General features: G+C 37.7%; 1 protein-coding gene and 2 long non-coding RNA genes across 3 annotated transcripts in view; 1 reads left to right on the top strand and 2 right to left on the bottom strand.

Moving 5' to 3' along the window:
• Positions 1-20,711, top strand: part of LOC135773674 (chitin synthase chs-2-like) — a 26,659-nt gene extending 5,948 nt beyond the window's left edge. The window contains exons 10-19 of the mRNA XM_065283378.2: positions 11,722-11,922; positions 12,010-12,294; positions 12,424-12,603; positions 12,688-13,075; positions 13,230-13,261; positions 13,350-13,414; positions 19,267-19,377; positions 19,648-19,865; positions 20,420-20,492; positions 20,576-20,711. Of these exons, the coding sequence (XP_065139450.1) occupies positions 11,722-11,922; positions 12,010-12,294; positions 12,424-12,603; positions 12,688-13,075; positions 13,230-13,261; positions 13,350-13,414; positions 19,267-19,377; positions 19,648-19,865; positions 20,420-20,492; positions 20,576-20,692 (1,670 nt within the window). The 3' untranslated portion in view covers positions 20,693-20,711. The remainder of the gene's footprint in view (positions 1-11,721; positions 11,923-12,009; positions 12,295-12,423; positions 12,604-12,687; positions 13,076-13,229; positions 13,262-13,349; positions 13,415-19,266; positions 19,378-19,647; positions 19,866-20,419; positions 20,493-20,575) is intronic.
• LOC135773676 (uncharacterized) lies at positions 3,672-4,730 on the bottom strand. The gene is made up of 2 exons (XR_010543561.2): positions 4,038-4,730; positions 3,672-3,918 (listed from the first exon to the last, which is right to left on the bottom strand). It is a non-coding gene; the product is annotated as an uncharacterized lncRNA (long non-coding RNA).
• On the bottom strand, positions 20,566-24,099 carry LOC135773675 (uncharacterized). The gene is made up of 3 exons (XR_010543560.2): positions 22,922-24,099; positions 21,316-21,458; positions 20,566-20,702 (listed from the first exon to the last, which is right to left on the bottom strand). It is a non-coding gene; the product is annotated as an uncharacterized lncRNA (long non-coding RNA).

Raw genomic sequence — 24,099 nt, 5'->3', positions numbered from 1 at the left:
GCAGGGGGTTAGTTGTAATACTTGCTAAAAATTAAGTTTGCAGGCAAATATTTCAACACTAAATTGTCTATATACTTGAAGTGGATATTGTTTATATATCTGTCTATAATAGACAGGTTTCCACACTGTATTCATTCATCCAGCCCTTTTCTAACAATAGTTCAATTATAAATGGATACAAATGTCAAATATTTAAGAAAAAGCAGCACAATTATGACAAAAAATTTTTTTATGTGTGACCCAGTCTGTAATAATCATACTACAGTTTCAAAATCAAATTCTCAGATAATGAACATGAAAGTCTGATTTTAGCCATTTATTTCATTATGATTTCAATCTTTGATGTGACCTTATTCAATCAATATCAGAGGTGTAAAGTACTCGAGTAAATGTACTTCGTTACTGTACTTAAGTATTTTTTGGGCTACTTTGTACTTGTACTGAGTATAACAAATATAAGCAACTTTTACTCTCTACTCAATTACATTTTTGATTGGGTATTTGTACTCTTTACTCCACTACATTTGAAATGACACTTAACGTTACTCACTACATTGTTTATTCGTCAAATAAAAACGAGACGAAAGTGTCAGAGGGTGATGATGGATAGAATCTGTGGTCGCGAGGTTACACGCACACACACACAACTTCATTTGGCGCTGCGCAGAGCAATCGTAGAAATCAAAGTACTGCGAGAGCGAATCAAATGCATATGGAGAAGTCTAGTCTCGCGGTACTTTGATGTCAAACGCTGAATGGCTTGCGTTGAGCCACCGTAGCGGGACATCTGCATGCTGCGTATGTCATAAACTGTAGAGAAAAGTTCGCGTCTGGTCTGAGAGAAGAGATAAAGAGCAAACATATGGATGCATATCACATTTGCTTCAGTCAAGGGACCCTTTGTTAAACTTGTGATGCTACAATCAAAACATAAGTGATGCGCGATTGCAGGAGGGTCATCCCGCAACTCAAAGGCAAGCACAAATGTTTATATACTCTGATGCTACCTTATCAGCTAACCTGAGCTGGTACATAACTTGATATAACTTACTATATAAGCCAAAATAAACCAGCGATGTCCTGTACTGATTGCCCGAGTAACTTAAGTAGGCCTACATTATAAGATTGATAATAAGTTAATTTCACTGTCCTCACATTTAATCAAGTATGCTGTAATGTATTTACTGTAAAGAGGGATGCATGACGGAAGAAATGTAGTGCACTTGTGAGATAGTGGTGTTACGTACTACATGTGTTTACAATTAATCTTTCAAATGAACAACTTCACGTTTTTAATATGCATTATCATTTTTCTGTTAGTGTAATTTTAGTTTACTGGAATTTTTTAAATATTAAAATTATATATTTTTTAGGATAGGCCTATATAAGAATATTTGGTAACACTTTACAATAAGGTTCATTAGTTAACAGTAGTTTATGTATTAACCAACTTGAACAAACCATGAGCAATACATTTGTTACATTATTTCTTCATCTTTGTTAATGTTAGTTTATAAAAATGTAAGCTTTAATTGTTTGTTCATGTTAGTTCAGAGTGCATTAACTAATGTAAACAAGATTTTAATAAAGTATTAGTAATTGTTGAAATTAACATTAACAAAGATGAATAAATGCTGTATAAGTGCAGTTCATTATTAGTTCATGTTAACTAATGTAGCTATATAATGTTAACTAATGAACCTTATTGTAAAGTGTTACCATATATTTATATCACAAAGTTAGGCTATATATTTTTCAGCATGGCACATTCAAGTACACAATGACACTAGACTAAAATTAAATGGGTTTAAATTAAATTTAATGTAGATTTCTAGACTAAAATCTCATGGTATTTAGTTGAATAAAATTAGACTAAAACTAAATCAATTCAGATGACAAAAATATGACTAAAACTTAATTAAATTTTAGTCAAAAGACTGTGACTATGTTTAATCTGTGTTTGTTCTGCCAGGTCAAAATTTTGAGGTGTTTGATTTCTTTTCTATATTAGGAAATAAAACCTCATAAATAAACTTTCTTAGTTTTCACTGCCCAGACCTACAATGTCTCTTTGTGTTGAGGACTAGTGCATCTTTGAGCCAACATTCAGTACGAGTAAAAATACTTGAGTACTTTTAAATTGGGTTACTTTAATACTTTTACTCAAGTCGTATTTAAATTGGTGACTTGTAACTTGTAGTGGAGTAATTTTTACAGTAAGGAATTTGTACTTTTACTCAAGTATGGCTTTCAGCTACTCTTTACACCTCTGATCAATATTAACGATAAGAACAATTTGACACACGATTTTTGGTAAGACAAGCACATTTATTTTGTTGGCCGCCAGCAATCATTTGTGTGTAGTGTATTTAAAACAATGGCAAGAATTACGCTAACGTTAGCAGTTTTCATATCGTAAATTCTGAGGGATTAGTTGTAACACAACGTTACAATTAACCCCACTGGGTCAAAATATTTTCAAGCCCACCAATAAAGTTGCTAAGAGCTGCAGACATATTTCAAAACGACGCTATTTTTTAGTCAACAAGACACTGATTAATATGACATAGCATTGGATTGTTGAAAAAATTACTTACATGGCACCAAAACACTTGTTCATTAATAACTCTTGCACAGTACTGTATAGTACTGTACTGTGTATATATATATATACACTCACCGGCCACTTTATGAGGTACACCTTACTAGTACCGGACCCCTTTTGCCTTCAGAACTGCCTTAATCCTTTGTGGCACTGATTCAACAAGGTACTGGAAACATTCCTCAGAGATTTTGGCCCATATTGACATGATAACATCACGCAGTTGCTGCAGATTTGTCGGCTGCACATCCAGGGCACGAAGCTCCCGTTCCACCACATCCCAAAGATGCTCCATTGGGTTGAGATCTGGTGACTGTGGAGGCCATTTTAGTACAGTGAACTCATTGTCATGTTCAAGAAACCAGTCTGAGATTATTTGCGCTTTATGACATGGCGATGGCGCGTTATCCTGCTGGAAGTAGCTATCAGAGGATGGGTACACTGTGGTCATAAAGGGATGAACATGGTCAGAAACAATACACGATGCTCAATTGGAACAAATGGGCCTTAAGTGTGCCAAAAAAATATCCCCCACACCATTACACCACCACCACCAGCCTGAACCTTTGATACAAGGCAGGATGGATCCATGCTTTCATGTTGTTGACGCCAAATTCTGACTCTACCATCTGAATGTTGCAGCAGAAATCAAGACTCATCAGACCAGGCAATGTTTTTCCAACTTCTACTGTCCAATTTTGGTGAGCCTGTGCGAATTGTAGCCTCAGTTTCCTGTTCTTAGCTGTCAGGATTGGCACCCGGTGTGGTCTTCTGCTGCTGGAGCCCATCCGCCTCAATGTTCGTCGTGTTGTGTGATCAGAGATGCTCTTCTGCATACCTCGGTTGTAACGAGTGGTTATTTGAGTTACTGTTGCCTTTCTATCAGCTCCAACCAGTCTGGCCATTCTCCTCTGACCTCTGGCATCAACAAGGCATTTGCCCACACAGAACTGCCGCTCACTGGATATTTTCTTTTTTTCTGACCATTCTCTGTAAACCCTACAGATGGTTGTGCGTGAAAATCCCAGTAGATCAGCAGTTTCTACCATAAAGACTCAGAAGGCAAGTGAACGTTTGAATGACATTTATTCCATGTTGAATTAAAAGACAGAAATTCAAATCAGACTCAATTAAATGGATGCTTGAGTCTCGTATAGATTATTTTGGCGTATGCCCCGCCTTTCGTCCGGGTCTAGCTGTAGTCCGGCAGATCCTGCCTGATGTTGAAGGCAGGGGCGGAGCCTACCCCCGGACAAAAGAACAGGGAACAACCTGGTGGTGGTGGGGAGGATGGAGGCGAACTTCAGCTACGACACCTACGGGCAGCAGGAGAGAGTGTTAGTTCAGCGTTTAAATAGTCGGCATTGAGCTGTGATTGGCAAGCCGATTTTATGAATGAATGACGTGGTATTAGAGTCTTCCTGGTAGAACTTACGCTGACGCTTTCATTTCTACCATAAAGACTCAGAAGGCAAGTGAACGTTTGAATGACATTTATTCCATGTTGAATTAAAAGACAGAAATTCAAATCAGACTCAATTAAATGGATGCTTGAGTCTCGTATAGATTATTTTGGCGTATGCCCCGCCTTTCGTCCGGGTCTAGCTGTAGTCCGGCAGATCCTGCCTGATGTTGAAGGCAGGGGCGGAGCCTACCCCCAAAAGTGAAATAGATCAACTGGCTTGATTGCTAGGAAATCGAAGAGATGTCAATCCTGAAACAAGAGAAAATGTTAAGAAGGAATCAGACTTCTTAAGCTATAAAAGCTATTTATTGGAACCCCCCCAAAAATTAAGCCACGATAGGCATAGGCACTTTAATGTCTGATTCACACAAAAGGAATAGGATAAGAATTACAAAATGCTTCGTCGTAAAGTGCCACGGTAGGCTATACGTGGATAGGTAGCCCCGATAGGCAATATATGTAACGCCACGATAGGCCACGTCAATCGATAGCCCCGATAGGCGATGTGTAAAGCCACGATAGGCCACGTCGATCGATAGCCCCGATAGGCGATGTGTAAAGCCACGATTGGCCACGTCGATCGATAGCCCCGATAGGCGATGTGTAAAGCCACGATAGGCCACGTCGATCGATAGCCCCGATAGGCGATGTGTAAAGCCACGATAGGCCACGCTGATCGCTAGCCTCGATAGGCGATGTGTAAAGCCACGATTGGCCACGTCGATCGCTAGCCTCGATAGGCGATGTGTAAAGCCACGATAGGCCACGTCGATCGCTAGCCTCGATAGGCGATGTGTAAAGCCACCATTGGCCACGTCGATCGATAGGCGATATGTAAAGCCACGTCGATCGATAGCCCCGATAGGCGATGTGTAAAGCCACGATAGGCCACGCTGATCGATAGCCCCGATAGGCGATGTGTAAAGCCACGATAGGCCACGCTGATCGATAGCCCCGATAGGCGATGTGTAAAGCCACGATAGGCCACGCTGATCGATAGCCCCGATAGGCGATGTGTAAAGCCACGATAGGCCACGCTGATCGATAGCCCCGATAGGCGATGTGTAAAGCCACGATAGGCCATGTTGATCGATAGCCCCGATAGGCGAGAAGGCCGTGGAGAACACTTACAGGGCAACGTTTTGCAATTTAGTGTGAAGACCGTGAAGGCACAGATACGGGGCAATGATATGCCAAATAGCGATAAAGGCAGCGGAGGGTAAATGCGGGGCAATGATATGCTGTATGCGACAAAGCCTGTTACAGGGCAACGACTTCCCATGTAGCGTGAAGACCGCGAAGGCAATGATGCGGGGCAACGATATGCCGACTCATTATAAAGGCTGTGGAGGATAGATGCGGGGCAACATATGCAATGTAATAAGTCGGTTGTGGTATCCATGACACAATGTAACCATATGCAAAGTAACGAGGAGGCCGTGATACAGATAAACCATAAGTTACATGGCGAAAAACGAGCGGGAGCCCATGATAAGGCAATGATATGCTGATTAGCGAGAAGGCCATGATACAAGTCAACAGTTTGCAGTATAGCAGACGACTGTGAATGCTGGATATAGGGCAATGATAGGCCACGCAGCAAGGAGGTCACGAGAGCCATGCAATGGGGCAACAATATACCCTATAGTGAGAAAGGCTGCGAATGCCATGTCGGAGGCTGTGAATGCCATGTCGGAGGCTGTGATGAAAAGCAACAATATTCCGATAAAGCACGCTATGCCACAGATTAATTTAGCGAGAAATGAGACATGGTTGAGTAACCTACACCACCACCAGTATATGCTTGATCATACCGTGATCATTATGCAGCTTAAAACTATAGAAAACTGATGAAACTTTGCATTTCAAGTGTATTAACTTTTCGAAGTATTTATGTAGTAAAAGATGGGATTTTGGCTATGGCTTTGAATTGCAAGCATAATAATGGCAGAAAAATTACCTAGGAAAACAGAATCATAACAATTAACATGAAACTGATTGAGAAAGAATTTATGGTTTTTGAATTTTAAGATTAATAATTATAGACTAGAAAGGTTAGTAAAATGGAAGTAAATTAATCTAAGCTGTATAAACTAAATCTGAACGGACAATATGCAATTGAATGCTTAGTGTCTTGACTGAAGTGTTATTAACATCTTGAAACTAGAAGGTGCGGGATCAGGTTATGTCAATAGACCATATTATCAATGATAGCCGACGCCATCAATTGCCCTTCTCACAGAGAGATTATGATACTACACAGAAAAAACTTCCAGGATTTGTCTGGAATCATTAAATTTTGGGCCATTTATTCTGCCAATGATTTTTCGGAGTCATGCTTACTGTGAAAAGCCGTAAAGACGTGTGATGCATGTAAAGTCCTGCACGTGCTTGTCTTTTCGACGCTTCTGAAGTTTGGCAGTTATTCGGAACTCGTAGTTTTTGGGAGATCATGAGGAGCGCGTGATGCGCTGCTCTGTCATGCATGTGAATGATCTCAGCTTTAGCAGCACGTATAGCGAGGAGCTCCCTGGTCTCTGCTTTAGTCCAGATTGCAGACATCTCATTCCAGCGTCGAAGAGCTAAACCATAACTTGTTGTGGTGACGCTTGCGCATCGTTTTGCCCTTGTTCACTCTGAATACTTTACGTGTATCTTACGGCAATTTTACTAGGTTTTCTCCATGTAAGCGTTCCCAGATCACTTCCGGGGCATGATTCTGTTGACACGGGACCTTCGAACATTTAAGAGAACATATTTTAGACGATGCTGTGAGTCAGACTTCACCAAAAGTCTTTGACAACATGCAATTGACTTGTTTATCCATTAAAGTTTAACTTAATTATGCTGAACACTTTCACATACCATCCTTACATAACCTGCAGTTGCAACACCAATGTGCATAGCATGATTTGCCTTATGAGAACTACCTTTTCAATACACGAGTAATGCTTTGACTTCGCTGCACCTGAACTTGTAATGCATGTAGCGTGGACTTCTCGCACTAGGGTGGTTAAAATGCACACTGGGTTTAAAATCAATGAGAGCGAGTTCCATTCCCTGTTACAAGGTAATTTTCAAACCGCTAAGGCATCAGTGATGTGCAACAAAGTTTAAGAGGTTTGCAAACGAAGGTGTTGCCAGCTGCTTAATCTGGTCGGTCTGGTGACTTGTATTTAAATATATTAAATAGATATGATGAAAATTTTCAAAAAACCCCAAAGCTCAAAATCTATCACATGACTAGACAGAGCAGACATTCCAATTTACAAAGATACCAGGATTGTAAAAGTCCGTTGAAGATTGAGAAAGTTATGGTATTTTTAATATTAGAAATCAGAGGAAAGTTATATGATGTGTGACCAAAATGCTGCTTATTCACATGTTTTTGCTTATAACTTTCTCATTTTATCAGACATTTTCATGAAATTTTAACAGAAGGTAGAACTTTGTTAGTACTTTCAAATTAAATTATAAACATTTACTGTTTTAGTCAGAATGAGCATCAGACTTTAGTTGGAATGGGCATCGGACCCGTGGTAACCATTATTTTTAGAACGATGCCTGCAGTGGACATTCTGACATGACGTTCACTGTAGTCTATTACAAGAAACGTAATATGCAAATTTTCGCAATTTTTTAAATACAATCTCCTCCATATTACCATGTTTCAGCACCAAGATAAAAGATATATTGTGGTCCATCAACGTTTCATTAGTGTCCAGAGTTTAGTGGAAGCATACCGACCGGTTGAAAGTGACACTCATTTATAAACCGTTGCTGTGAACTAAAAACACCTCCGAGTTGAAAACTAAACATATCAAACGCTTCCGGTGGTCGGACTTGACGTATTTATTGTCGTATTTAGTGAAAACATACAACCTTGCGACGAGGACTGGATATTGCATGAGATGCATTGTAAAAGTGAGACGCATTCTGCCGCGCGGGCAGAAGCAGATTTTACGCGCGTGCCCGCGATGTCAGCATTGCTATATTAAATAAGAGGAAATAAATGGTCACATTCCCAGTACTATCGTGTCGGCAATCTCACGGGCTGCGTTATGATGAGATCTCTGGATAATATCGCCCAACACTAGATCAGAAAAATAATTTTAATGATGTAACTTACCTCACACCAAATTAAAATGACAGTGCATTTAATGCCACAATTCTTATGAAATGCAATAAATTGATTTCAACTGTATAAGTGACAACGGCGTTTCGAACGGCCGTCGGATGAAACAGTGATAATTGTACATTTGACCAACATAACCAGACAAACACTCGCGATTTGCGCAAGAAATGCAAGTTGAGCGTTACGACTGCGTGCTTATTCCTCTGTTAGTATGCCAATGTGGCTTATCGTCAGTGTTGAGCAGCCTGCATAGAGATGTTAACAGTGACATTAACAATGACATTCACAACTAAAATAAGACATCCCGTATATTTGGTCAAAGACTGCAATAACTGACAAATACAATAGGTAACATTTAAGTCCCTTAAATTGGTCGGAACAGGTAGGCAATCGGGAAGGTTGTATAAATTAGACATATTCAGGAAAATTATGTAAAGCAGTGACCTTACCTTGGTTTTTAGGCAGACACATGAAAAATTTACACCATTTTGTCGTTTACGCATTTTACACAATTTGTTTACAACAAACACATAATTCACTTAGACCGTTGCGTTCGGGTCTTTGACGTTAACTTACTCACGCGTTAATGCCGTGCTGTTAAAACGCGATCGCCTTTCAGGATGAATAATGCCATTAAAAAAAAATAATATATATATATACACACATGTTTGCTTTACGGAGCCTTCGCGTGGGGATTCTCGTTTAGTTGAGAAGACAGAGATATTTTAGTTAGGAAGACATCACCCTTCGGTGTTTACCATGAACCGTAACTCCTCAGGCATTCAATAAGATCAGTGACACCTGTTGCGGCCGAAGCTCAGGCAATCATCAGTGACACCTGTGCAAGCGTCCAGTGAGTTGCTTTTGTCGATTACAGTTTACGTTAAAAAGGACTGCATTGTATTAATCTGTTCATTGAAATGAAACGGCCTCATTCATTGCGTTTTTGTGCCAAATTTGCGAGCTTCCCTAAATAAGGGACTTTGGCAAAGATGAGTTGCGTTCGAAGGGGCTGGTCAAACAACGCCTACCGTAACCTTGTGTTGCAGTCTGTGAGAACGAGTGGCAGATGAAACCGAGTAGCATTTCGTGAATGAAAGATCCTGGGAAAAGGTTAAATTGGCACGAAAACATTGCGGGCCGAGTAAACATACCGAATTCACAAATAAGCAGAGGAAGGGCGAGCGGTTTGACATCCGATTCTGCGTGGTACGTACGAGTAACAATCGCTTCGAAAACGTTTGGTTTGCACTAAGCATCGAGCAATCGAACTTCAGCTACGACACCTACGGGCAGCAGGAGAGAGTGTTAGTTCAGCGTTTAAATAGTCGGCATTGAGCTGTGATTGGCAAGCCGATTTTATGAATGAATGACGTGGTATTAGAGTCTTCCTGGTAGAACTTACGCTGACGCTTTCATTTCTGAAATACTCAGACCAGCCTGTTTGGCACCAACAACCATGCCACATTCAAAATCACTTAAAACATCTTTGTTCCCCATTCTGACACTCGGTTTGAACTTCAGCAGATCGTCTTGACCATGTCTACATGCCTAAATGCATTGAGTTGCTGCCATGTGATTGGCTGATTAGAAATTTGCATTAAAGGTGGAAAAGAGGATGTTTGTTTTATACATTTTTCCAATATGACTTGAAACTGTCTTTACTAAATGATAAAAGACTATTTATTAGCTGCACTGAAAGTAATAATATTAATATACGTCATCTGTGCACAAGATATGGCCTTAAAAACATCAGCCAATTGCTCATGCGGTCATCGCATAAGCGATTGGCCCTCTGGCTTGTCAATCACTGCCATTACGATCCTTGTGAGAGACGTGCGCGCTCCAGTAACTAAACACAGGCGACGCATGCGCATAGTGCATGAAACTCCGTCTTAAGTTTCGTTTTGTTTTCATTGTCGATCCTACTTTCCTCCTCGATTTTTCACCACGGTAGAGAAGAAACTCGAAGGAGGACGCAAAGGAAATACTTTTTTAAGCCGCTGGGAATAGGAGAAAATTGTCAGAAGAACGTAATGAAACCAGAGTCGTTATTGGAGAAACATTTCAACGCTGGAGAGCAATGAAGGAACAGAGAGGTGTCAAGACAGACGAGCAGTTCGCAAAAATTGTTCCCTGACAGATTATTCTTTCTTTGGGGAATAAATATTGTTGTACTGTTATTCAGGTATATTGACGTTGTTCTTGTACTGTAGTTGTAAGGCAGTGACCAGTCTGCTACATGCTAGTTGAAATGGGAGTAGCGTCGACTGATCCAACGTTTTAACGTCTTATTTGTTTATTATCATCATTTCACATAATGAATCCACTGACGCGACACAGCATATGCCGGGGGTAAACAAATGCCGGTGGAAAAACATCCTCTTTTGCGCCTTTAACGCGCAGTTGGACAGGTGTACCTAATAAAGTGGCCGGTGAGTGTATATACCTAAAGGATTATTAGGAACACCTGTCCAATTTTTTAATAATGCAATTATCTAATCAACCAATCACATGGCAGTTGCTTCAATGCATTTAGGGGTGTGGTCCTGGTCAAAACAATTTCCTGAACACCAAACTGAATGTCATAATGGGAAAGAAAGGTGATTTAAGCAGTTTTGAGCGTGGCATGGTGATTGGTGCCAGACGGCCGGTCTGAGTATTTCACAATCTGCATCAGTTATGTGGATTTTCACACACAACCATTTCTAGGGTTTAGAAAGAATGGTGTGAAAAAGGAAAAACATCTAGTATGCGGTAGTCCTGTGGACAAAAATGCCTTGTTAATGCTAGAGGTCAGAGGAGAATGGGCCGACTGATTCAAGCTGATAAAAGAGCAACTTTGACTAAAATAACCACTCGTTACAACCGAGGTATGCAGCAAAGAATTTGTGAAGCCACAACCTTGAGGCGGATGGGCTACAACACCATAAGACCCCACCGGGTACCACTCATCTCCACTACAAATAGGAAAAAGGAGGCTACAATTTGCAAGAGCTCACCAAAATTGGACAGTTGAGGACTGGAAAAATTTTGCCTGGTCTGATGAGTCTCGATTTCTGTTGAGACATTCAGATGGTAGATTCAGAATTTGGCATAAACAGAATGAGAACATGGATCCATCATGCCTTGTTACCATTGTGTAGGCTGCTGCTGGTGGTGTAATGGTGTGGGGGTTGTTTTCTTGGCACAATTAATGCCGCTTAGTGCCAATTGGGCATTGTTTAAATACCACGGCCTACCTGAGCATTGTTTCTGACCATGTTTATGACCACCATGTACCCATCCTCTGATGGCTACTTCCAGCAGTATAATGCACCATGTCACAAAGCTCAAATCATTTCAGATTGGTTTCTTAAACATGACAGTGAGTTCACTGTACTAAAATGGTCCCCACAGATGGTCACCAGATCTCAACCCAATAGAGCATCTTTGGGATGTGTATAATTTGTTTACAGTATTGATTAAATGTCTTGGCCATCCTAATCATAGTTTAACTAGGATTTACTACACTTGAAGGGCCCATGGTGTGGTATCAGAAGTTTGAATACGCTGTCGGCCACTGGCTGCAAAAGTCTGCAGAGCACGTGCTCGGCTGCGTCCTGTGCAGTCCTGGATGTTTCAGTCTTTTTAGAGGGGAGGCACTCATGGACGACAACGTCATGAAAAAATACACAACCAAAGCCTCTGAGGCCAGCCACCACGTTCAATATGATCAAGGTACAGTAAGTTCTACTTGTTGATTAGCACTGAAAAAATAATATCCGTCACCTTGAACTTTATATACTCACTGTTGTGTAACGTCAGGTGAGGACCGCTGGTTGTGCACTCTGTTGCTCCAGCAGGGATGGAGGGTGGAGTACAACGCGGCCTCTGATGCCTACACAAACGCTCCACAGGAGTTTAAGGAGTTCTACAACCAGCGCAGACGATGGGGACCCTCAACCATGGCCAACACCATTGACCTCTTGAGCTCAGGAGGGGTGACTTCAGAAAGAAACAACTCGATCTCAAAACCTTACATCATTTATCAGATTATTAGCATGGCAGCTTCTGTTCTGGGCCCGGCCACTGTCTGTCTGATGATAGCAGGTAAAGATGTGGATAAATAACTTGGGTATTAATTTACGGTTATCTGTAATGCAAAAACAATATGTTGTGTGTTTCAGTAGTATATTTTCATTCACAGTTAACATTGCAATGCTTTGTTTTGTCTTCCAGGAAGTATCATGTTCATCTTCAGAATTAATGCAAATCTAGCCCTTTTTTTGGCTATAGCTCCCCCTGCTGTCTTCCTGATACTATGCCTAAAACTAAAATCTGACACTCAGATTTCAATTGCGGCATTCATGAGCGTATCATATGCATTTCTCATGGCAGGAACAGTTCTCTCAATCATAGGTAAGTTCAATTCTTTTTGATTTCCTATGAAATTAAATCATGGACCTCTATCTACATTTTCTCTCTTTATGTCAACCCCCACAGGTGATTTAGTTATTCAGAACACTTTTATGACTCCCAGTGGTCTGATCCTTATTGGCATGGTGCTGTTATATCTCACCACGGCTGCTCTGCACCCTCAGGAGTTCTCGTTGATCGTCTACGGACTTTTATACTTCCTCTGCATACCTAGCGCATATTTGCTTTTAGCCATTTACTCCATAGTCAACATGAACAATGTCTCGTGGGGTACTCGTGAAACCGGTGGCAAGGCCAAAAATGCAGCAGTCAATTCCATTAGAAAGAAGGTCAGGGAGGCTTTATCTTGTAAACGTTGTCCATGCTTGGGATCTTATGAAGTTATGAAAGAGATACCAGCAGCGGAAACAACAAGAGTGACTAAAAACTCACAAGCTCATCTGGAAATAAAAAGGTAGAATTATCTCATCATTACTTGAAAAATGTATAAGCATAATATTAAGGCATTATCCATGCAATATTATATACAATTTTTTTTTCCAGAAATATTTTTTTATTACTGCTACTATTATTATTAATAATATTAATTATGTATTCTTACAATGTAGCTCAGCTGAGTCTTCATATAGTTCCTATCAATGTAAGTATGCCTTTCATATTTTCAAAATATTTGAACTGTTTAGTTATGTAGTTAACCTAATAGCTGTCATTATGTTTACTTCAACAAGCTTGGGTTGAACATCTTCAGATGAAATCTCACGAATTTCCTCTGCTGGAATCTACACTGCCTGAGGTAAGACTATCACGGTGTTCTGGACGGTTAGCAACTTCTCTAAATGTGCCTCCCACCACCACCCAGGGGAGTGCTTTGTTACCAAATGCCAAATACCAGGATCCCCCTCCTCAGGGAGGGGAGTGCTCTGAATTCAGGGCAAATACCGAACTCAGAGCCTTCTTGCACGCTAAATATGCAAATCATTCATTCTATCTGACTTATTTTGAACTCGTGATGTCATGCCTTTAGATAATGAACCTAAATGCTATAGATTAGGCTATTATGTTGAATATTTATTTTCCAAATCATTAAGTGGAAAGTTCACACAAAAATTTTAATTCTGTCATCATTTACTCCCCCTCATGTTTCAAACCTGTATAAATGTTTAGTTTTAATGAACACAAAGGAAGATATTTTGAGAAATATTTGTAACCAAACCGTTCGTGGACCCCATTCACTTCCATAGTAGGAAAAAATAATGCTATGGAAGAAAATGGGGTCCACGAACGGAAGAAATTTGTTATGAAACAGGAGCACCACTGACCTCCATACTAGGAGGAAAAAATACTCTGGAAGTCACTGATGCCTAAAAATGATTTGGTTACAAATGTCTTCCTCTTAAGGGTGAATAAATGTTTCATTTTGGGGTAAACTATCCCTTTAAGGTCACCACAGTGAAGATTATTAAGTGCACTCATTCAAACCCATGATGCACCACAATAAAAACTGAACAAGTCTTGTCTGAAGATGGCGCTAGATATTGTACAGTATACAAATCACACTGAAACAAGTGCCTGAAACATGTGCTGTATTTAAATAATGAGACAGCTCCACACCCTTCTCTGACGCACAATGTTTTGTATTTTATTCCAGTTTTACTCGCAAATTATCGCCCACATTTTTCTCATGTAATTATCTATGATTAGCTATAAAGAATAGCCTATTGAATGAGGACAATAAGACCTTTTTAAAAGATTTTGAAAATGAAACCATACAAACCAACATTACATTATTACACTGAAGTAGTAAAATTTTCAGAACAAGTAAATTAAGTCGTAGCATTATTATTTTTTTTTTTACTGCTGCAGATACAATACAGTGCTATTGCGACAAAAGACCAATTACTAATGATTTATACCAATTATTAATTTAAATAAATCTTCCAGACACCCACAAGTTTCTTGAGTCTACTTTCCAGTCACATCTTTTTAACCCCAGCTACTCTTTTTTACGGAGCCCCTAAGGGGACATGGAGCAAAAATTAAATAAAGTTTAGTTTCATGTGCTCACGTAAAACTTTCATGTGCTCACGCGGAACTTTCATGTGCTCACACGAAACCTTCATGTGCAGAATTTTTTTTTAAAGTTTAGTTTTGCGTGCTCACGTGAAACTATCGCGAAACTAAACTTAAAAAAAAAATTCTGCACATGAAGGTTTTGCGTGAGCACATGAAAGTTTCACGTGAGCACATGAAACGAAACTTTAGATTTTTTTTACTCCAATGTCACCTTAGGGGCTCGGTACTTTTTTATATATTATTTAAGGTTTTTATTTTATAAATCACTAATGCACAAGGGCACACCTTTATTATTAGCAGGATAATGATATGAGACATAAGATATGTGCGCTCAAAATGCCTCGAAATAGATGTCAAGATTTGATTGAAAATAAAAGTGTATAATAATTATCTTTAACAATATTAAATTTGATAAAGGTAGCAGTTTATCTTCACTGCTGCACAAACCAAATCTGAAGAATCAGAATAAATGCATTCACAAAGGTACTATTACACAGGAAATAATATGTTAAGCATTACAACATTTTTATTACAGCTATAAAAAACAAGTAGCATAAATTAGTTTAAATGTAAAACTAGATTTAAACAAAAAATTAGATTTTCTTAAAGGAGTAGTCCACTTTAAAGATGGAGTCCATTGACTTTTTATAGTAGGAAAAAAATACTATGGTAAGTCAATAGGCCCCATCTATAGAGTGGACTACTCCTTTAAGTAATTCATTTGCTGTGCATGTCACATGTCACAAAAGCAAATTGCTTGGGAGACACCCTTCACTTTAAAACATTTGCTGTAATTATGCAGTTGGTTGCCAGTAACTTACTATAGAAGATAAAGACTGAAAATGTTTCATGTTCATTTAACACTGAACAAACTGTTGCACTGAAAAAAATGATTCATTCAATTTTTTAAGGTAAGTGGTTGCAATCAATTTATTGAAGCTACATTTAAACAAACGTTTTTTGTTTTGTTTGGCCTTTCAATTTTTTTTTGTTTAAATGTAGCTTAAATAAATTATCCAAAAATTATTAGCAACCACTTACCTTAAAAAATTGAGTAAATTGAATGAATCATTTTTTTCAGTGTGCCAGTAAATAACAAAAATGTAAAATCTACAGTAAGTTACTGACAGCTAGTTGCCAGTAATACCCAGTAATACTGTAATTTCTACAGAAATGTTTTACAGTGTACTACTGTTTTTCCCTTAAGACAATTAACCATGGTTTCACTATAAATAAATCAAACAAACAAACAAACAGAAAAAAAATGGTTTATCCATTTTTACCACAAATTAACCATGGTTCTTTTACTATAATAAAACCATGGTTCGTTTTCATGCTAAATTTGCATTCATACAGGAATTAAAAACAATGCTTTGAGCATAACCACAATTTAAATTACAATTTTAAAAAATCTGTTAATAAATAAAATTTAAATTAATTTGTGTGTGCTATGGCACTCCATAAACACTCCCATCTCTGCAACATGAAAGTATACTGTAGGGGAAAGCGGGGAACAACCTAACACTTTTTGACTTTGGTTCTATCATTCAAAAAAATATTTAAGTTAGATTAATCATTTTTTGCACAATCAACACACACATTGCTGCCACAAATTAACACTTAGGGCCCTATCTTGCAGCCAGCGCAATTGACTTTGTCAGTGACGCATGTATCATTCGTATTTTTCCCTCCACAGACGCACGTCGGCAAACTAGGGAATGAACTTGCGCTCCCTGGGCGGTTCAGCGCAAAAAAGGAGGCGTGTTCCGGCGCAAACCATCCCTGATGCTATTTTGCAGTTTCAAAAAACAATTGCGCCACTGAACAGAAAAAAAAAGTTTAAAGTCAGTGGCGCGTTGCGCGTTGTTCATTATTCAATTCAATTCAATTTTATTTATATAGCGCTTTTCACAAAAGTCAATTGTTTCAAAGCAGCTTTACATCAATAGAAGCAGTGAAAAGCACAGAAAACGACAGATAGCACAACAGAATACATGATAGCATGAGCAGTTAAATTTGCTGCGGCTATGACTCAATATTATAATTGCACGTATTACTAAAGCAACGTATAGAAGAGGAAGCTAGGTAAAGCCCAAAAAGGCTGCCTCCCCGGGGTGAAAAACCCCCTAGGAGAAAAAAAAACCCCGTGCTTTTATCCGAGGAAAAATAAGTCCTAGGAGGGAAAAACCCTTGGGAGAACGGAAATGGAGATTTAGCGGAGATTAAGCGGTTCTGCCGGTGATCGTTGGTCAGGTATCAGCTGGGCATAACGTTGAAGGACGGCCAGTAGATCAGAGGTGTGCCGACTTTCACATCTACCGGGACTGGGTCTGTTTGTCTCGTCCTCGGGTCGAGGACGAGACAGGGAGAGAAAAACAAAATCGTATTAGCGTAGCAGCCGTTCATATGTATTGAAGTGTCACACAGTGATGTGGTTTAACTCAGCTTAGTTCCAGACAGACTAAATATTGCGGCATAATAATATTATCCACAGTTGAGGATTTAGCAAATTGGGGGCCCAATGCGAGGGTATATATGGTAAATAAGGGTCACCTTCCGATCTTTAAGAGAAAATGAAACCCAATTATGCTATTGTTGAAATTTAAGGGCGCATGTTTGACCATAATGTATAGCGTGCACAACGTGCATACACTTTGCTTATCTAATCTACACAGATGGAACAGTTATTTTTGCAAATCATAAATTGTTACACTAAAAAATACACGAGATAAGGGAAATCATAGTGGTGAGCATTGTGGTGATAGTTTTTATTTATTGTGTGGCTGCGTTAAAAAAATCATTCTTATGCAAATAACGATTAAAATATTTTCATACGTTTGTTGTGTGGCTGTATTATGTTTATTTTACGTAAATAATAATTAAAATGTTTTCATAAGAAACCTTAATGTATATGAACTTGATTTGTAAGTGTACTTTGGGGACCTTGCTTGCGTTTCTTGGGTCCGATTTCAAAGCCCCCAAACCCTTTCAGCGGTGAGGGTGGACGCAGCGATGTCCTCTGCTGGCGTCTGTGTAGAGGCAGATCCACCTCCCGTTACACGGCGTGCCCGATTTATGCTGGCAAGCTTGGGATTCCCCCGTCTCCTGACATCATTGTAGCGCTTGGCGCAACGTCCTGGGGATGCCAGCTGATGAGACTGTGGCTATTTCCTCTCACGCCTGTTAAACCTACGCTGATTTGGGCGGGTTTCTCCCATCCCCATACAAAACAACTTCTCTGTCTTTGACTGCTCTTACAAGAATTCTGTCTATATACTAAAGGTGGATATTGTTTATATATCTGCTTATAATAGATGAATGTGTGGATATCTATCCGTAAATTATCCTTCATCTAACCATCTTTGTGTTATGCATCAATGCATATAAATAGATTTTTTTAAAGGGCTGCATAATTAAGACAAAAAATCATAATTGTGAGTTATTTCCCCTGATATTGTATTAACACTTATCATTTTGATTAATAGTATTTAAATTGTTTTAATTTCATTATCATTGTACTTGAGGATTAGTTGTAACACTGTGTTACAACTAACCCCACTGTGTAAATTTTTTTCAATCTCAGCTATCAGTTACTAGGAGTTGCTAACATGTTTCAAAATGGGGTTATGTTTTAGGTAACAAGACAGTGATTAAAATAATATAATGTTGGATTTGGTGACTTACACATCCAACTCAGAAATCGAAAAAACATAAGACGAAGAAATGTTTGCCTCCAAAACACTCTTTGTTCAATATCTTAACTAAAACACATGAAAACTTTTCAGAAATTCACAGGAGATCATCTTCTGACAATAATAATAAACATACCAAAAGCACAGATTGTTCGTCCCTGTATAAATATGTAAAGTAGCTGCGTTACAATTAATCCTGCGTTAGTTTTTGCCCCCCTCACCCCTACATTTCTCCGTCAATTTCTTCGAGCTTGTTTACTTCTCTATCAGACCATTTTTTAAATAGCCTAAGACAAATGAACAATGTGTTTTGGCTTGAGCTGACAGTCATGCTTTTGTTTTAGTAATTTACCTTCATTTAAACTGAACCAAAGCAATATCAGATTCGCTTTTGTGGAGGGTCAGCAATGGCATATTATAGGTCTGCTTTTTGTTTCGTATTCCATTGAATAGTCAGAAGACATATTTGTTTAGGGCTATCACACTCATTTCCTCATATACCTATTCACAAATGTTTGTTTAAGGCTCATAATCTGGCAAAAGGTATACAAAAGCTTTTAATTCAGATCAACATCTGATACTGTTACTACCTCTAGGCCATAAAACCTTTTAGCAACAATGGTGTCACCTAACCAAACCATCTTGATGATTGACATTCTACAACCTGTTAAATAATTTTAAAATATCAAGTTTCACATGGCATAAATAACCTATTGTACAACCTTCAGTATTTATTAACATTTACACTTTTTCTTGCATACTTGTAATGCTATCTTGCTATTATCCTTATTTCACCGAAATCTATCTCTATCATGCGTTTGGCTGTAGTTGAATAAACAAGCAAATCCACTTTTGTAATCACTGTTTTCACATGTTGCAGGATGAAATAAATTTCTGGTTCCTGCTGCAGAAAAAGTATCTAGAGCCTCTTAAAGAAAATAAAGAAGAACAAGACAAAATTGCTCACGATCTGAGAGCATTACGAAATAAGGTAAGCATGCAAAAATGACGCTACACTGTAAAAAAAATTCATTATTAACAAAAGTTTTAGTTTTACGTATACGTAACAAATAGAGTTTAATAATAAATTCACCTTTTTTTAAAGTTATGTCAACTATAAAATAGTCAAAAACCTGGTTCAGTTGACTTGCATTTGATTAAACGCAGCACTGCTGCATTTTTTTACAGTGTAGATGGGAAAAAGCATATTTTTAAATGTGAACCTAAAAGGAAAATAATTTTGTTTGTTTTTTTTACACAGGTGACATTTGTATTTTTCTTCTGCAATGCACTTTGGTTAGTGGCAACATTCATCCTTCAAACTATCGGTGACACAATTTCCATAAGGATCCCAAAGATCTATCCGAATGGGACTCAGTCCAAGACAGAAATGTTTTATCTTGATCCTATTGGACTGATGTTTCTACTGGGCTTCACATTGTTGTTGCTGATACAGTTTTTGGCAATGCTTTACCACAGGTATCCAATAAACAGTTTAATAACTTTTTAAAAGCAAACTCTCACTATGTACAGACTACACTGCAAAAAACGATTTTCAAGAATAAAATTCTTAGGTTTTTTGACTTGTTTTGAGTAAAATATCTATAAATTCTTAAATTAATCAAAACGACCCAAGAAAATAAGTCTAGTTTTTAGACCAAAAATATCAAATTTAAGTGATTTGTGCATAAAACATGCAAATAAATCTGCCAATGGGGTAAGCAAAAAATCTTGAACATTTTTCTTAAAAACTAAATCCAAAAAAATTCACAAAATCACTTAAATTTTATATTTTTGGTCTAAACACTAGACTTAATTTCTTGGTTCGTTTTGCTCATCAAGAAAAAGCATCTTAATTTAGGAATTTTTAGATATTTTGACTGAAAACAAGTCAAAAATACTAAGACATTTTTTTCTTGAAAATCTTTTTTTGCAGTCTTAACCCATCTTGATGATAAGACAGCTGTTTAAATGATCTGTTTTCTTACTATTGTTTAACATGCTGGTAAATGCTCTTTGTTCCCTTGTTGCAGAATCTATACATTAATCCATTTTGTGGCGTATGCTGATACAGAAACCAAGGCTTTTCAAAAGATGTCATCTCAGGTCAGTCAATACACAAGCTTAATTTTTATTTAAAGTAATACTTTAGATGTGCTGTTTAATTAATAATCCCTTTATTACAATAGATGTCACCGATTCTGGACCCAGACCACCTGCATGAAAACGATGAGTCTGACACAGCCTCGTACATGCAGAACCCATCTTCCCTGGAAGAGACAGGTCTTGGGTCAGCCGTGGTATAAGATCCTTTGACTGAAAGTGTCAATAGTTCTCAATTAAAGTGGATTGTTATATAGTCCTTGTACTTTGTGTTGATATATTTATCTCTATATATTATTAATTAAAACTCTTTGCTGTCCTTTATTCATATTTTCTCTCAAAGGACAACATTGTATACTTGAATATTACAATATTTGCTAATATAAGGTACTGTACTTAATGTTTATATGTAATAATGTTTGTGGCTAAATTTTATTTCTGCTGTCAGTGTCCAAGATGACAGATGAACAATAGGGCATGTGCATATCTAATATTGAAAAAAACAACACAATCATTAACAGTGTTGATCTTGACTTTTAATCTGACCCAGTGCATGGTTTTCAACAAACTTGCACGTCAGTTCTGGATATACAGCAGATAATTTTCTTATGTATTGTGACTGACTTGTGAATCAAAGGTGAATCAACTTGTTCACTTATAGGAGCTATAGTCATATGATCTCAAAAGCCATTGGATGGCGTCAGGCCCTCAACCTCAAAAACAAAGTTATGCAAGTTATGGCTTTCTAACTTTTCAACAGCACATTTCCATGCATCTATTTTTAAGTTTTTGTACTCCATATATATATATGAGGGAATTCTCAAACCTTTCCAGTTAGTGGATGGACGCTGACTGGAATCTTTGGCACATGTGCAAGAAATGCTCTTTACAAGAAATGAAGTTTCCACTGTTGTGATGAATTCCTAATCCACTGAGTCATCCCCCAAAAAATATTTATAATGGTCAGGCCTAAAGGAGAAATGTAAAGTATTTGTGTTTGTTAATGTACTTGAAATAAAATAGTTATACATTTATTTGTACAGTATGACTATTATAAATAAATTAGATAGCAATTACATTTTAGATAGCAGTTAAATACTTTATTTTGTCTAAAGATTACATCATAAGCTGATTACTTTGCGTATACTGTCTTGAAATATAAAGCAAGGACCACTTTATGTCTTTTTCTAAATAGTACCCATGTAGATTTTTTTTTATGGCTTAAATACCTCTCAGTGCTAGGGAAGGCTCCTTAAAGGGACTAACTACTTTTTTTGAAAATATGCTCATTTTCCAGCTCCCCTAGAGTTAAACATTTGATTCTTACCATTTTGGAATCCATTCAGCTGATCTCCGGGTCTGGCACTAGCACTTTTAGCATAGCTTAGCACAATCCATTGAATCTGATTAGACCATTAGCATCGCGCTAAAAAACCAAAAGAGTTTCGATATTTTTAATATTTAAAACTTGAATCTTCTGTAGTTACATCGTGTACTAAAGTTAAAATTAGCGATTTTAGGCCCCTTGATTACTTTCAATAACAGGGGACTATTTTTGGCACTGCGTAATATCACTACGCCTGCTGCAGCCATGTTACAGCAGCAAAGTCCTTGATTATTACACCAGAATGAGAGTATAGATCCTAACCATATCTGCCAGGAAATCGCAACTTTTAATTTTCCGTCGACCTTAGTATACGATGTAACTACAGAAGAGTCAAGTTTTTAATAGGAAAAATATCTAAACTCTTTGGTTATTTTTTAGCGCGATGCTAATGGTCTAATCAGATTCAATGGATTGTGCTAAGCTATGCTAAAAGTGGAACCGTCAGACCCGGAGATCAGCTGAATGGATTCAAAAACAGTAAAAATCAAATGTTTAAATCTAGGGGAGCTGGAAAATGAGCATATTTTCAAAAAAGTGGAATGTCCCTTTAAAGAAGTTTAAAAACTCCTTATAATTTTCATTTGGATTAAATCTGTGATTTTTATCCTGTTGAGACAGATTTCACTGAACATTTTGGTTGGCATAAATCCTCATCATCATTTAAATATTGTTTTACTTTACCTGCATACACAGCCAGCGTTAAATATATCACCAGGTTTCTACTAATTTAAAAACCAGCAGTGTACATTTAACATGATTTTGCTGTTTAGATTTCAGAATTGATTCTTATTAACATATTTATCTATTCAGTTGAATAGCCTGCATGTCTAAGTCCGCTCCTGAAGGGCTATCTGTTCAACAGATACACTGAACTATAGAAATTGTAATAGGAATCCGGGTTCCATCGACATATTGCATGGTCCATATAATGTATAGACATTGATAACAGCCTTTATTGATCTACAGACATTAATACTACTAATATCAATAAAATCATGAGTTAAGCCTTTTAGTTCTCAACTGTTAATTTAAAAAATTGACTTACCCATGAGATGTGGATCTTTTAATGAACCTAAAATGAATATTGAATCCCAAATCTGCCGTATGCGAGACTGAATCAACAGTGATTAAGAAGATTTGTGAAGTAAAGTTTACTGATGCTTTATTAGAGTTTTACTGCTTTCATGTTACTGTACATATGGTTCCACACCCAACAGTATCATAGCCAAGGCCTAATCAAACCCTCATTAAACACCCGCCTGTAATTTTCAAGTAATCCTGAAGACCTGGATTTGCTGGTTCATGTGTGTTATTACTTTAGTGATGGAGTTAAATATGCTGGTCTTCCCACAATTACATTTCCTTAGCTGCTAAACCTGCTCTCTGGAAAATCCCACCTTATTTCTTTTGGTCCCCTGAGGTTTAGGTTTTTGTCTTTTTCACCAATGTTCATTAGTTCCTTATTTGTATATGCTGCATTCCAGACACTGAGTGTGAATTTTGTTTGAAATTCCCTACTTCCGACCCATCAATCACACTAGTGTAAGATAAACAAAACAACAATGAACTAAAAACAAACATTGTGAAAGCTGAATTCAATTCGTAGGAAAGATTAAGCAACCATTAAAATATGACATTTGACCTGGGTGTGACAATAATAATGAGGGTAACAAGTGTGGGAGATAGGAGGGAGGAAACCACATTCAAATGCTTGTTGCAAACAATTTACATGCTTAGAACGAGAAACCGCTTCTTCTACATTTATTACTAGGAATGCAGAAGATGATAGAACTAGGTCACCAAATTGCAACTCACGAGGCCCAGATCACAGGCCATTCATGAATACTATGAATTGTATTATGAAGTTGAACTTGGCTTTACACTGTAGCTTTTTGCCAAGAAATCGCGGTGTAGACAGGTGAAAGTGTAACAGCCACATAAGGCATTGAAAGTGTTATCTTTGGAATTAAACTATCATTATATTATTACCTGATACATCATTCAAGGCAAGGCAAGACCGTTAAAAGGATTTTTATTAAAATCACATTTATTTTCTTTTAATTGTTATTTTAAATTTTCATTTATCTTTGTTTTTATTGTGAATTTAAATGTCTCTGACAGATTTTTTTTCTTAGATTGTTTACTTATTTCTATGTACTGTAAAGCACTTTGAATAACATGAAATGCGCTTTATGAATAAAATTGAATTGAATGTATTTTCAT

This window comes from Paramisgurnus dabryanus, chromosome 9, assembly GCF_030506205.2.
Source record: "Paramisgurnus dabryanus chromosome 9, PD_genome_1.1, whole genome shotgun sequence".
In the NCBI taxonomy this organism is placed as follows: domain Eukaryota; kingdom Metazoa; phylum Chordata; class Actinopteri; order Cypriniformes; family Cobitidae; genus Paramisgurnus; species Paramisgurnus dabryanus.
Note: the sequence above shows the minus strand (reverse complement) of the source record. Positions and strands in the feature narration are given on the sequence as shown.